Raw genomic sequence first — 14,122 nt, 5'->3', positions numbered from 1 at the left:
AATCGATGACGAAACAATAAAAAGGCAAAGGTTTGTATGCACAGCGCACAGGTTTTGCCAATGAATGGGCGCTTTTTTAACCTTGAGGTGAGTGCGCCCTACTGATATGACATTGTGTGCATAAGGTCTATTGTGTTGGCAAGATTTATTCTCAAGATATAGTCAGGTGAATGACAATTTATCATGGCTCAACCAATTTTTGTAATCCCGAATCAGTCGCAATTATATAACATTTGTTGCCAAAAAACTTATTGATTTTCAGAAAGAATGGGTGAGTCTGTATTGTCTAAAATTGTCCGGTTAATAGAATTGTGTTTCCACTGAGAAGTCTATTTATAAGTCAACTTGTATGAAGATTTGAAACAATAAATCATTTGATTTGACCCCACATGTATTTTTTGGTTGTTTAATTCGGCTCTGGTTTGATTCCTGGCAACGGCCATTAGAGCAAACGGACAACATAAGTAAACAGTATTGTCCAAAGGCCCACACTTTGTGTATCACAACTTATATATAATAAAAAGAAAACTCTGAAAATTTAGGCTTAATCGGTCATCGGAGTCGGGAGAAAATAACGGGAAAAACCTACCCTTGTTGCCGCACGTTTCGCCGTGTTATGATAAGTGTATTAAATAAATCCGTTATTCTCGATATCGAGAATTGATAATTGTTGTAATGTTTTCTCAAAAAGTAAAGCATTTCACGGAATAATATTTCAAGGGAAGTCTTTCATCATTACCTTCTGTAAACCCTGAAAGTTATTTCTAAATCTAAGAACTTTTAATTATGTACTGTTCAGGAAGTGTCCAATGGCTTTAATGATTTGTTTCGTGGCTGATGAGCAGTCAAGCACATCAGACTCGAGCTCGGATGTTTCTGATCAGCAGAATATGGGTTCGAGTCCCGGTCTTGACACTTGTGTCCTCTAGAATGACACTTGACCATTTGGATGTGACGTAAAGCCGTAGGTATCGTGTGTTGGGTAAATGTGGTAAAAGAACCCAGTTACACTGATCCCGAAGAAAAGGGGTTATGCCACGGTGTTTCTGGCAGTGACTGTTGAAAGCGCCACAGCACTTTGGAAACTGTTTCATGGTGCTCTGTAAATGAATGGGTTAAATTTGTGTTACATTGCGCCGCATAGAAAAACAAATTGTGTTTTTTTACATATAGGTCTGAGAACAGCGACAAAAAAGCCTTCAGAAATGAACGGCAGCAGCAGACTTGCTATTTTTTATTTTTTTTTTTTTACTGTTAGATATTGAACACGTATTCACACTTCTTTCAACTACTGAGGCATCTCAAGTCCCTCACAGAGAAATAAGTCTGAGCAAAGTAGAGAAACAGTTCTGTCCTTAGAAAAAGAAACCTCGATTGTTGCCTCCAGATCGGTGGCCCCGACTACCGCCCAAAGGGTCTCGTCTGTTGGGAACTCGCGGCAATGGATTCAGAAGAGGATCACGGCCCGGTGCTTGCTCCGGAAATGGGACGATATCGGGTTGTCTTGAAAACGGCCCGATGGTTGGATCTCTTCTGATGGGAATGTCGTGAGGTTGGCCCAGACCGGCGAAGGGATCCAAATCATAATTTCCACCCCTGTAGAAATTGAAAAGAAAGAGACGAAAATGTTACGGGATTTTTACAGATGGAGTATCTTGGCAGAGGAGTTTAGCACACTGAACCCAAGCTCTGGTGTTTCTGATCAGCAGAGTATTGGTTCGAGTCCCAGTTTTGACACTTGTGTCCTTAAAACATTCAAGTGATTGCATGGCGCTTGTAGGACGCTTTTAAAAGTATGTGCATGTCAAAGTACAAAGCAGTTCTTCGCAATTCCAATTCAAATTCATCATGTCTTTACACAGTCAAACTGCATACATTTAGAAATGTCACAATATCAAAGAATGAGAGGGGACCAGTTGATCTTTGACTTGATGCCTCCTTTGACGGCTACCGTGCTTGAGTCCATTGCATGAGTAGAACAGCCACGTGTTTAATGATTAACCAACAACAAAGGTTATGGGAGAGAAGTGCATGCTGGAAAAAACAGCCTGGCAGCATCGGGATCGAGGTTGGCTTTCGCCTACTCTAAAGTTGGTCTGGTACCCAAATGCACTCACCTATAACCTGATGGGTATCCAGGCATAGTCGGGAAGAGCGGTTGCGGAGGAAAGAACACCCCTGGTCTGACCGGTAACGATCGATCCATCAGATTCCTCCTGTATCTCTCAAGATCCTTCTTGTTCTTGTACTTCTGTTTGTAAAGCTATGAGAAAGATTGAGATGCAGGGATATTGCTCGGTTAATACTTCGTGCGAATGCAAAATGTGATACCAATGTTGACGTCACAGGGCTGTGTCGCAGTGAATGTGTAGTAGCAGGAGTTGAGCACTGGGAATTGTCCGTTGCCAATTCGTGATGACAAAATTTGCCGGAAGTCTGAAACCGGGCTTGAGCGTTAAAAGATTGAAATAAAAAGATCAAACCATCGCTCATGAAACTCTTCAACCTCTTGACATTCAAAAGAATTGCAGCCATGATATTCTTTCCTAGTTTGTCTTGCTCTTTTCCGAAGGGTCCAATATCATGCCTTGTTCGGAGTGTAATTAAAAATCAAATGGCGCTTCTTGGAGATTTGATAGTAAAAAAAAAAAAAAAAAAAACGATTCTGAAGGGACTGTTTCTTACCAAACCTGCCGTCAATATCACCAAACTCTTCCTAACTTAGGATTAAATCTTTAGACTTAGGACGATTTCAGTTCTGAATTCGAAGACGTAAGGATGCATTGAACCCATCCTAAGTTAGGACGGATTACTCGTCCTAACTTGAGATAGGATTAATCCTAGAATTTTGTGAAATCGGCCACTGTTACCTCTTTCCAATCGAGATTACTGTCTGAGTCCCTGCATCCAAAATCCCTGAGGAGGAGCTGTCTCCATAGCGACATATCGGCGGCCATGTTGTAGAAATGTTGACATACCTCGGCAATATTAAGCAGACTAGTTGCATCCAGATAGCTCAGAATCAGGAGCTGGGTGACAAGACAACATTTTTACAAATATTTCATCACTTTTTTTTTAACCCGGAACTACCTAAATACAGGTTTTCCCATAGAGCTCACAAATGAGGCAAAACCATTAGATGACCAAAAAGTTTAAAAAAATTCTTTGGCTGCGCTGCGCATCTCAAACTCTCTTCCACTTAATCCTAGATTTTGTTTCTGTACCACAAAATTCAAATCTATTCTCTAAACTTATCTTATGTCACGTGTTTTCAAAGACTAATTTTGTCATGTCTGTTTACTTCTGTTTTGTTTTTGGTTTTATTGCGACTTGAACACCCAGCAAGTTGGAAACGAGTGCGCATTACTCGTATCGATATCTGGTTATTTATTATTAATTTGTATTATTACTACTCTCATTACTAGTGATATGAGATGGAAAACATGACAAAATATATATCATAAGAGAATAAGGTGCTCTTTCCAACAGTACACAGTTTGTTGGCGCGATGTATGTATGCAAGGCAGGAAATAATGATTGCAGTAATAAGCACTAAATGGGCTTAGGGTGGCGACAGTAGTTATGTCCTGTGACCATTAGAAACACTTACCTGGACTTCAGGAACTAGACCCAGTAGACCATTTAGAGGAACAAGACCCAGCTCTGAAATGAAGTTAACAAATAACTTTGGTCAATTAGTTCTTTGATTGGTATGTTTTTGGAAGCTCATCGTCCTCACTCACAGCTGAGAAGCTAAATTGCGAAGGGCGCAGCTACAAAAGGGCGTATTGTTGCCGAGCAATTAAGACCATCGGACTCAAGCTCTGGTGTTGTTTCTGATCGGCAGAGTGTAGGTTCGAATCCCAGGTGTAACACATGTGTCCTTAAAGCCATTGGACACTTTCGGTAAACAGTATTGTCCAAAGGCCCACACTTCGTGTATCACAACATATATAAAAAATAACCTGTGAAAATTTAGGCTCAATCGGTCATCAGAGTCGGGAGAAAATAATGGGGAAAACCAATAAATCCGTAATTCTCGACAACGAGAATTGATAATTGTTTTAATGTTTTTTGGAAAAGTAAAGCATTTCATGGAATAATATTTCAAGAGAAGTCTTTCACCATTACCTTCTGTAAACCCTGTAAGTTTTGTAAATCTGTGAACTTTTTTTTTTTCTGTGCCGAAAGTGTATAATGGCTTTAAGCAACGGATGGGACAGAAAGCTATTGGTCATGTGTGTTGTGTAATGCATGTAAAAGAACCCCTTATCGAACAGAGAAGGGATTCGCCCCAATGCTCCTGCGATGAGTCTTAGAAGGTCTGATGGCAGGAAACAGTAGCGGCCGAAATGCGCCCAATCCTGGCTAAAAATTTGAATTAGAGTAGATGATGGACTCGAAATAAGAAGACTTTACCTGATCTTGTCGTCAGCAGCAGAGGATAAGCAACTGCATCTTTATAGAGTCTGGACACCTGGGGAAGATTGGTATACCGTGGCTGAGCATCATCTGGTAATCAACGACACCAATAAAAACAGTAAGTTATAATAATAGCAATAATACTAGGTTCTTATATATAGTGCTTTATCACACCCCCTAGGGGTGTATCAAAGCACTCAGTATGTCTTCCTGCTAGGTATTTTGGTGCTTTGTTTTAAAAAGTGTGAGACCTTTTCCAGTAAGGTCTTTAACAATTATTTATCGCCAATGTTGTGTAATTCCCGTAAAAAAAGAACCCAGTAACACTTTTTCGCTAAAAGAAGGGGCTGCCCATGCGGTGTTTCTGCAGCACCTTGTTGACACTTATACGGTGTTACATAAATGGGTCTCATAATTCATAAACCCCAAAAACCTGTCTGGAAATAAATAACGATTAGCCCTTTGAGACGCCCATAGATAAAGTCTGATCTCAAAACTTATATCAGGGATGTGATGGTCTGTTGAAGAAAAATACCTGAACTTTGAGCGCAAAGCGTGAAAAATTGCGAAGCCTGTTTACATACATTTATCTTTCGGTTTGAGAGCCCTACAATGCAATCTAGGGTGTTTCGTGTGGGGTGGGGACTTAAAAAAACTGATGTTCGGTTAAAAACAGAGAAATCATATCCCTGTATTACATGTAGGTGTATTGATTTAAGAAAATTTACCATAATAAAGAAGATAGCCATGGCATGCAGCCATTATTAATCTACACAAACATACCTACTGTTGTTACATAGTCACTTGGCTTTAGCTGTAGATTAAATCGAGCTTTACCAGATGTCACCCCTGCAAAGGAAGAAAATCATGATAACAATATAAAACTGGTGAGCAAAAAGGCACTGGACGCAAGTTAATGTGGAAGACTAGTTTTCTCACAATTGATGTACCCCATTGAATGCATACAATAACAATTCTGAGAGAATTCTGACTCATTTGATCATCAAAGGTGCAAGAGAATAATGAAATACCACAATTTTGTGTGTACTCAGATGCCTAATAAAAGGCTTCAAGCCTGAAGTCTTTTAATTTTGAGTGAAAATTACCTCTTTCTAGAAAAACTATGGGGGTACTGTAGAGGGAGCAGTTTCTCACAATGTTTTATACTCTTCAACAGCTCTCCGTAGCTCGTAACCAAGATAAACAAAATTTGCTAACAATAATTTGAGTAATTATTACCAAAAGTGTAAATTAAATTAAATTAAATTAAATTCACATTTATTTCCCGTGCCTTTAAGAATGAGGGACTTATTCCAGCTGATTAAAATATTTTTGTTTATATGCACATCAATTTAATAGCGCGGGTTGCTGTAGGACTTCCATTTATTTGGGTGCGCCCACAATAAAGTCAAGACCAACCTAGTTGTTTTGCTGTAACTTGACCCTGATGTACTCTATGAACCAATAATTCCCAGGTATTGAACACAGTCAACACGTACACCGAAAGGCTTAACAATAGCCCTTCCCCACGGATAGATCTGTAATCTCTCACTGGGGGCTGATTATGCTGTGTAATGTAGGTTTTTGCAGGACCATTTAACCTTTGACGTACTTTGCACAAACAACAAGGTACAGGTAGGCCTACTGTCTGTAAGTAAAGCCACATAGAAACAACTCCACAGACACACCAGAGGATTCAAGGCATATTCAGGGTAACTATTAGCATCTAAGTTGGTTCAACAAACAGGCAGTAGTTTTGGAGGTTTTTTTTCTGAGGGCCTACTCAGTAGTAAGTAATTTATACACAGTATGTGTTAGAGGTTTCCCTCAGTAGTATGGGGGTAAATACACAGTAGTTTTACTTGGAGGTTTTCCTTTCCGAGGTATCCCTAGGTAGTAATACAGAGTACATGTAGTTTTATAAGTTTTCCTTTCTGAGGTTTCCCTCAGTAGTATGGGGGTAAATACAGAGTAGTTTTATACGTTTTACTTTTTGAGGTTTCACACATTAGTATATATATAGAGGTACATTGAAGTACATTGTAAAATACACAGTAGTTTTAGAGGTTTCCCTCAGTAGTATGAGGTAAATACACAGTAGTTTTCCTAAGTTTCCCTAACTTAGGTTTCCCTCCTTAAAAAGGAGGTAAAGGAGGTAACTTCTCTTAGTTATATGAATCTGAGAAAGACTTCAGGCCCTGAAGCTTTTCTTCCGCATCTGAAAGCAGACAATTATCTGCAAAATGGTGTTTTTTTTCCCTGTTTTTTTCTTAGCAACTTCGATGACCAACTGAGTCTAAATTTGCACAGGTTTGTTATTTTATGCATCTGGGGATAATACACCAAGTGAAAATACTGGTCTTTGACAATTACCAAACGTGGATTTCACATAGAGTTAAGACTAGTCTTATCTCTAGTTAAGACGAGTTACTCGTTCTAATTTGGGACTAGCCATACGTTTTTCATATCTTCTTCTAGGACTCGTCCTAACTCTTTGTGAAATCGACCCCCAGTGCCTTCAAATACCAACTGATGGTTTTCCTTGCACTGAACTGAAATATTTGTAATCTGTGTTTCTATTTCTTCCATTTAGGTTCAACAAGGCTGTTTTAAGTGGAATCTACTGTATGTATCATGGCAAAACCTTCCCAAACCCAACTCCTCAGGAGGGTCAACTTTTTGGTTGCCACCGGTTTTTTGCTGGTGCTGGGCATTGTGTACATCGGAATGACCCACGTGGATATCAGCGTACCCAACACATCTAGGGTTGGTGACCGGCTAGCCTTTGCCCTACGCTGGCTGATCCTTTCACTGGTACCCTTGGTGTCCTGTGTGCTGGTAAGTTATAACCTCATTAGGCCAAATTAAAACAAAAACATGTTTAGTGTCCCCGCCCGCTTACTTTTTAGAGGCCACATTAATTTTGTCTTTTCTTTTTAAGAAAAAGGATACGTTTTTACAATCTCAGACGAAAACGAATAAATTTTGAAAAACAGCCCAGCAGTTTAAAAATGTTAGAGGCGGCCATTTTTTATCCTTACACTGTATAACATCTTTTTAATCTTTTCTTTCAGTTAGTTGCCCGAACCCGTGGGGCCAACATCGAGACGGCAGGCTACGATCCCACCCTGGCAGTATCACAAAAAATTGTGGAAGCTAAACAGCGGGTCCTCCAAAACACCTTGGAGCAGACCCTGATCCACGCGATGGTCGTTCTGGTCATCAGCTCGTACCAAGAGGGCCAGAGTCTAAAGATCGTCCCGATACTCGTCTTTGTTTTCCTCTGCGGGCGAGTGATGTTTTCCATCGGGTACCTGGCCACGGATAACCGCATAAATCGCGCCCTGGGATTCGCTATGACTTTCCTGCCCAATATCTTGGGCACATTCTACTGTGTGTATTGCTTGTACACCCGAGGTCCTGGTGCAGGTATCCCGAGTGAGTAGTGGACACATCACCAGGGGGTTCCAAACTAACACTGGACAGCTGGAGTAAACTTAAGACCGTACAAGTCTGACGGTCTCGTATATTTGAATAAAAACACCTCACTGCATTTTTTATATAAACTTTAGAAATACAAATACGAGTGTTAAAATATTAGCCAGGGCTCCAAATTAACCAGTGGCTCCAAATTAACACTGGACCACAGGCCTCAGGCCCATGATTTTAGCTTTGGGCCAGTAAACGTAAGAACGTACAAGTCCAGCAGTCTTGTATTTTGTAATAATAACACCACACTGTATTTTTATACACAGACTGATAAACAAATATCTTTCAAGTCATTTGAGTATTGAAGTAATGTATTACCTAGGGCTTAAAATGGTTTTCAAGAGATTAGGGGAACCCACCCCGCCCCTAAAAGGGAGCCTTCATTTGCATAAACGTGACTTTATGTCGGTAACCTGAGCTGCCGGGCCCCCTGGCTGTGTGCATATAGAGACGTGTGCACTGTGTGGCCTGGTACCTAGGCGCGTGTAGTTAGGGACCAGACTCTGTTTGCCGACGGTATGTTTGAATTCCCGAAAGGGGGGGGGGTCATGACTTATTCGCTAATTACGCAAGTCAGATATGTCGGGAATAAACAAAACACATTTTATTGATGTTCAATACATATATCAGAAATAAATGACAGCAAAATTAACTGTTTTATTTGAATTCACTGCAGCATCCCTTTAAGACTGTACAAGTCCAGCGGTCTTGTGTATTTGAATAATAACACGTCACTGCATTTTTTTAAAGACTGATCTTTCAATTGAGTATTGAAGAATAACCCATTATTAAAATGAGATGAGTCTTCTCTTCATGCTTATTCCACAAACGGCTCAAAATTTAAAAACCGTGTAGAAAGTGTTCTCATTTTTTGTTACAAATTATCTGGTCCTTTTAAGGTTTTATACTGCAAGCCATGTAATGTAGTCTTGTTGATGTTTCCCTTAATTTCACGCCTTGAACTCACCAACATAGATGGAGTTGGTACTAGTTGGCAAGCTGGTTGCAAAATATTTGGTTCCAATAGTGTCTCGTAGCTCTCTCTCTGCCATTGAGATTGACTAACGATCTTGTATGGAAACCAGTCATCTCGCCCCCCAGCAAAATCGCCCACAACAAAGTCGCCCCCCAGCAAAGTCGCCCACTACAAAGTCGCCCCCCAGCAAAGTCGCCCACCACAAAGTCGCCCCCTCACTTACAAAGTCGCCCCCTGTCAAAGCCGCCCCTCACAAAGTCGCCCCCTGTATATATGCAAAGTGAAATGGTGTAAAATACGACACGTGTAAAATTATATTAATTTTATTTTAACGCCATTGGACACTTTCGGTAAACAGTATTGTCCAAAGGCCCACACTTCGTGTATCACAACTTATATATAAAATAACAAACCTGTGAAAATTTAGGCTTAATCGGTCATCGGAGTCGGGAGAAAATAACGGGAAAACCCACCCTTGTTTCCGCACGTTTCGCCGTGTCATGACATGTGTTTACTATAATCCGTAATTCTTGTTGTCGAGAATTGATAATTGTTTTAATGTTTTCCCAAAAAGTAAAGCATTTCATGGAATCATATTTCAAGAGAAGTCTTTTACCATTACCTTCTGTAAACCCTGTAAGTTATTTGTAAATGTGTGAACTTTTATTTTTTTTTTCTGTTCCGAAAGTTTATAATGGCTTTAACTCATACAAAATGTGAAAAGAACAATAGTTAACATCGCGTCTTATTATATAATAGTGCTATTCCTGAGAATGAGTACTGATTTGAACATAATACCTCCTGGTCACTGGGCCATGTATTTCATTCCTTAAAAACCACCTCAGCTCGCTGGGAATACAGCCAGTGCTGTAATCCAGTTACATGCTTCTCCTCGTTGAACCCAAGTCTCGACACTTTTGGGGTTCTTCAGCTGCGCCACAATCCGTTATAATCCATTATTATCAGTTAAATGCATTTTGTTTGGTCGAACGCTTGTCACCTGGTGGGTCTATTGACCCCTTGCACGCACGTCACACATTTTGGTGGGCAATAGGTATTTGTGTAAACGATGCAACGCCAAAAATGCGAGCTTCACTGAATAACGCTCAGTGACATTGCCCACAAAATGGTGCCTTCAAGATTATTCTGATGATGACATCAGGTGGATTGGGTCAAGATGGTAACATGTTCTTAAAGGAACACGTTGCCTTGGATCGGTCGAGTTTGTCTTTGAAAAGCGTTTGTAACCGTTTGTTATAAAATGCATATGATTAGAGAGATATTTTAAAAGTAGAATATAATGATCCACACAAGTATCACTCGAAATTACGTGGTTTTCCTCTTACCTCGTAGACTAACACGGTCGGCCATTTATGGGAGTCAATTTTTTGACTCCCATAAATGGCCGACCGTGTTAGTTCGCAAAGGAAAAGGAAAACCACGTAATTTAGAGGCACATTTGTGTGGATCATTGTATTCTACTTTTAAAATATCTTTCTAACCATATGCATTTTATAACAAACGGTTTCAAATGCCTTTCAAAGACCAACTCGACCGATCCAAGGCAACGTGTTCCTTTAAAAACATTGTTGGAAAATTATATGTGCTACCAGAGTGGTACCGTAGGGTGCACTGCAGTTGGTTGCCAACAAGTTGCCTGGAAAAGTTGCCTCTTGTGACTTAAGGCCCTTACACACCAAACAAACCCAACCCCTTGTTGACAACCACTTTTGTAGAGTAATTCTTACCATGAATTGCCAACAGACTTCCAACTGGTACACACGCTACACAGCAAACAGCGCCCTCACATGCCGGATGGTGGTAAGTCAGCTTATGGACGCCATTGACTCTCCAACCGTGAGGCATGTTTGCACTGATGTCGTCGTGGACGACGGCGAGTACGTCCTCCGTTTGATCGTCCGATGATGAGGGTGTCGATTGAGAGGGGTCTGCTGATGAGTTCAACGAGCTACATATGCTGCAATGTTTTAATATCTGTAAAAAAGTTAACATGAGAGGGACGTTTTAGTAATTAAAGACTATTTTTGGCTAACAACAACAACATTTCGAGAGATCGCCTTACTTAACAAGGCCTGAAGGCCACTTCAAGGTGAGGGCTACACCAACAAAATGTTACCATTTGTTTTTTGTTTTGCATATAGCTTTCCATATTTCTCCAACCTTGGTTGACAAAAACTCAGTCTGTGGCATTGCGATAGAAAGTTCTACGTATAATCCTAGTGAGGTTCTAATTACCTCGGCGTGGAACCCCGTCTCCAACATGAGTACATGAAGAACAATGCACAGTGCTTCATTCAAGCTCTTTGGTCTGTTCTCCAGAGACAGCACCTTCAACCTCTGGGGAATCAAACAGTCTGTCGCACTACGGCACAGCATTGGCTCCTTGACTGCCCTGGGCAGAGTATCCTCCTCATCTCTCACTTCCTCCATGACATGTCCGCCTTGCCCTGGAGTCCTCCATGATGCAGATGGTTGGGACTTGGGCATTTCAGTTGTTCGATTTGTCTCTGAAGTTTCTTTCAACTCTCTTTGAGCATTAAGACTTCGCCGATCCTCTTCCTCGACTTCCATACGAACAGGATCAGGGCTTGATACCTTTGGAGCGCCTTCAGCTCGAGACGGCAAGATACTTGTAGGATTGTTTGAGAAGCCAGATGACTGAACAGCTCCCTCGTGAGTCCTGATGATGCGTATCAGATCACCGGACACAATATCAAAGTGAGAGAGAGGTGTCTCTGGGTCCCCATGCAAGGCCTCGCGACCGTTCAGACTCAACTCAAAAGTAGCTACATCATGTCTGTATTAATTAATGTATAAAAGGATAAATAAAAAACAGAAATTCATGATTAAATCTCTCCATTTCGTAGCTTTAGACATTAGACTTACTGTTTCATAGCATGTCATGGCCGAGAGGTTTTGTCTAATTGGACTCGAGTTCTAGTTGCTGAGTCATTAGGGTGATGGTTCATGACACTTTTTAAAACTAGAATTGCTTCTCTTCACCCAAAGGTAAAATAGGTACCCGTGAGGGCAGAGACGGTTCTTGTGACTGATTTAGCGTAGTGTGCTACACATACTTGGCAGCACTGGCTGTATTCCCAGCGAGCTGAGGTGGTTTTTAAGGAATGAAATACATGGCCCAGTGACCAGAAGGTATTGTGTTCAAATCAGTACTCATTCTGAGGAATAACACTATTATATAATAAGACGCGATGTTAACTATTGTTCTTTTCACATCTTGTAAGAGTTAAAGCCATTATACACTTTCGGAACAGAAGAAAAAAAAAAAAGTTCACAGATTTACAAATAACTTACAGGGTTTACAAGAAGGTAATGGTAAAAGACTTCTCTTGAAATATTATTCCATGAAATGCTTTACTTTTTGAGAAAACATAAAAACAATTATCAACTCTTGACATCGAGAATTACGGATTTTTAGTAAACACATGTCATGACACAGCGAAATGTGCGAAAACAAGGGTAGGTTTTCCCATTATTTTCTCCCGACTCCGATGACCGATTGAGCCTAAATTTTCACAGGTTTGTTACTTTATATATAAGTTGTTATACACGAAGTGTGGGCCTTGGATAATACTTTTTACCGAAAGTGTCCACTGGCTTTAATCTGAATAATTAGCCTATTCGGAATTGCAGCTGCGCATGTATGTTGCTGCTGACAACGCATTTTGTCTAACTCCCTTGACCTTTTGACAATAGACCTTATGCACATGACGTCATTTCAGTACGGCGCCCCCGCATTGAGGTCAAAAGGAGATTGTTCATTGGTCAATCTATGTGCGTTTTGATTATTCCGTCACCGTTTGACCTCAAAGATGGCGGCTGGATGACATCAATGCAAGGTCTATACCAGCGGGCAGCGGGTATTGTCAAAAGGTCACACGAGAGATAGACAAATTGCATTGCCAGCAGTAACATACATGCGCAGCTGCAATTCCGAATAGGCTTACCCAACTGCTACTTTTGCACTGGGTCCCCCCTCGCTAAGATACTGAGTGTGATAGTTTTGGGTACCATAAATCAGACAGATAATGCAGGTAGGTGGCCGGGAGACTTTCGATAAAAAAAAATTCTAGACCCAGTAACTGGGGCTCTGTACTTGATCACTGGGTCTAGGAAGGATGCTCGTTCTGTACTTCTAGAAACTATGAGGCTCCCCCCTCCCCCCCCCCCCCCCCCCCCCATTTAAACATGGATGAACTAATTTATTCCTCCGTGATTTAACCATGCATTGACTGATCATACTGATCATTGATGAGGGAGAGGGAGATGATTATTCGTAAAGTTTAGTTACCCAAAAAGACTTGCGACTGTGCCTTTGACTGCATCAATGGTAGGATCTGTATCGAACTCTACTCTTTGAGTTCGACCCTCGAGTCTTACTCTCAACTTCATGGTGTTTTTTCAGCGTATGCAGATTGAAATAAGACAATCTATGTCAGAGACAAAATGCAGATTCACACATTTCATAACAAGCTTCGACGAAGCTTCTTGTAAACATTAAATAGCGCCACCAAGCGACGACAAGATCAGTCTCCCGCTGAGGTTTTTTTTTCTGACAGATGCCGTCCAACTTTCACTCAGTAGTGTTTTTCTAAATAATCTGATGATGTCTTTAAATGATTCTAGCGGTTTTTTCAAATTCTGATAAAAGCGATGATAACTTCATTATCAGTTTCCTGAAAAAGAATTTGGAAATTAAATACAGCCGACAAACTAATGTCCACACACATCATAAATTTTGTGCGTACATCATTCAACCCATGGAGCAGTAAGTAATGTTCAACCAGACAAAAAATAGCAGTCCTGTGATTATTTTGGGCTTATTCCAATGTGTATGAATAAGGAAGAAATAGTAAAGAAATTCTCAGCATATCACATTCTCCTTAATTTGGTGAAGTGGTTTTGCCACATCAGAGTATGACAATACCGCGGTACAATTCCGACTTCTTCAGAATTTGAAGCACCGTTAGAACGGTCTAGCGCCCTCTGTGGTCAAAATGTACCAAGTCTGGTTCTTATTATGCATGCAATGCTAACTATACTAGGCCAAGATTTGCATACATTGCTCCCATTGGCTGGTGTATGTATGCTTTATAGCTTCAATTATAAACTTTTAGCCGCACAGAGCACCGTTCATCGTGTCGCAAAGACCAGTTAGAGAATTCTACTTACAGGGGTTCAAAACAGTCTAGC

At 40.7% G+C, this 14,122-nt stretch overlaps 2 protein-coding genes across 3 annotated transcripts; one reads left to right on the top strand and one right to left on the bottom strand.

Annotated features, from left to right (window-relative positions):
• Positions 1–703: 703 nt before the first annotated feature.
• Positions 704–13,512, bottom strand: LOC117307119 (F-box only protein 7-like). The gene is made up of 9 exons (XM_033791779.1): positions 13,221–13,512; positions 11,144–11,705; positions 10,636–10,882; positions 5,206–5,271; positions 4,420–4,512; positions 3,611–3,663; positions 2,871–3,029; positions 2,118–2,263; positions 704–1,596 (listed from the first exon to the last, which is right to left on the bottom strand). Exons 1-9 carry the CDS (start codon positions 13,319–13,321, stop codon positions 1,356–1,358), a joined length of 1,668 nt encoding a protein of 555 aa, XP_033647670.1. The 5' UTR covers positions 13,322–13,512; the 3' UTR covers positions 704–1,355.
• On the top strand, positions 5,970–8,409 carry LOC117307120. Of its 2 annotated transcripts, none has more exons than XM_033791780.1 (3): positions 5,970–6,134; positions 7,016–7,260; positions 7,497–8,409. In XM_033791780.1, exons 2-3 carry the CDS (start codon positions 7,057–7,059, stop codon positions 7,866–7,868), a joined length of 576 nt encoding a protein of 191 aa, XP_033647671.1. In that variant the 5' UTR covers positions 5,970–6,134; positions 7,016–7,056; the 3' UTR covers positions 7,869–8,409. The 2 variants fall into 2 exon arrangements, with proteins under 2 accessions (XP_033647671.1, XP_033647672.1); XM_033791781.1 differs by lacking the exon at positions 5,970–6,134 and adding an exon at positions 6,136–6,211.
• Positions 13,513–14,122: the final 610 nt, after the last annotated feature.

The sequence above is a fragment of the Asterias rubens genome, chromosome 2 (assembly GCF_902459465.1).
Source record: "Asterias rubens chromosome 2, eAstRub1.3, whole genome shotgun sequence".
Lineage (NCBI taxonomy): Eukaryota > Metazoa > Echinodermata > Asteroidea > Forcipulatida > Asteriidae > Asterias > Asterias rubens.
Note: the sequence above shows the minus strand (reverse complement) of the source record. Positions and strands in the feature narration are given on the sequence as shown.

Bases quoted from the DNA above. Each gene is read 5' to 3' on its own strand.
- LOC117307120 (XM_033791780.1), top strand. From the start codon at position 7,057: ATGGCAAAACCTTCCCAAACCCAACTCCTCAGGAGGGTCAACTTTTTG. The intron at 7,261-7,496 runs GTAAGTTATAAC...CTTTTCTTTCAG, and splicing joins CCTTGGTGTCCTGTGTGCTG to TTAGTTGCCCGAACCCGTGG.
- LOC117307119 (XM_033791779.1), bottom strand. From the start codon at position 13,321: ATGAAGTTGAGAGTAAGACTCGAGGGTCGAACTCAAAGAGTAGAGTTC. The intron at 3,664-4,419 runs GTAAAGTCTTCT...ACTTCATTTCAG, and splicing joins GCTGCTGACGACAAGATCAG to AGCTGGGTCTTGTTCCTCTA. The intron at 3,030-3,610 runs GTAAGTGTTTCT...CTTGTCACCCAG, and splicing joins GTCTAGTTCCTGAAGTCCAG to CTCCTGATTCTGAGCTATCT.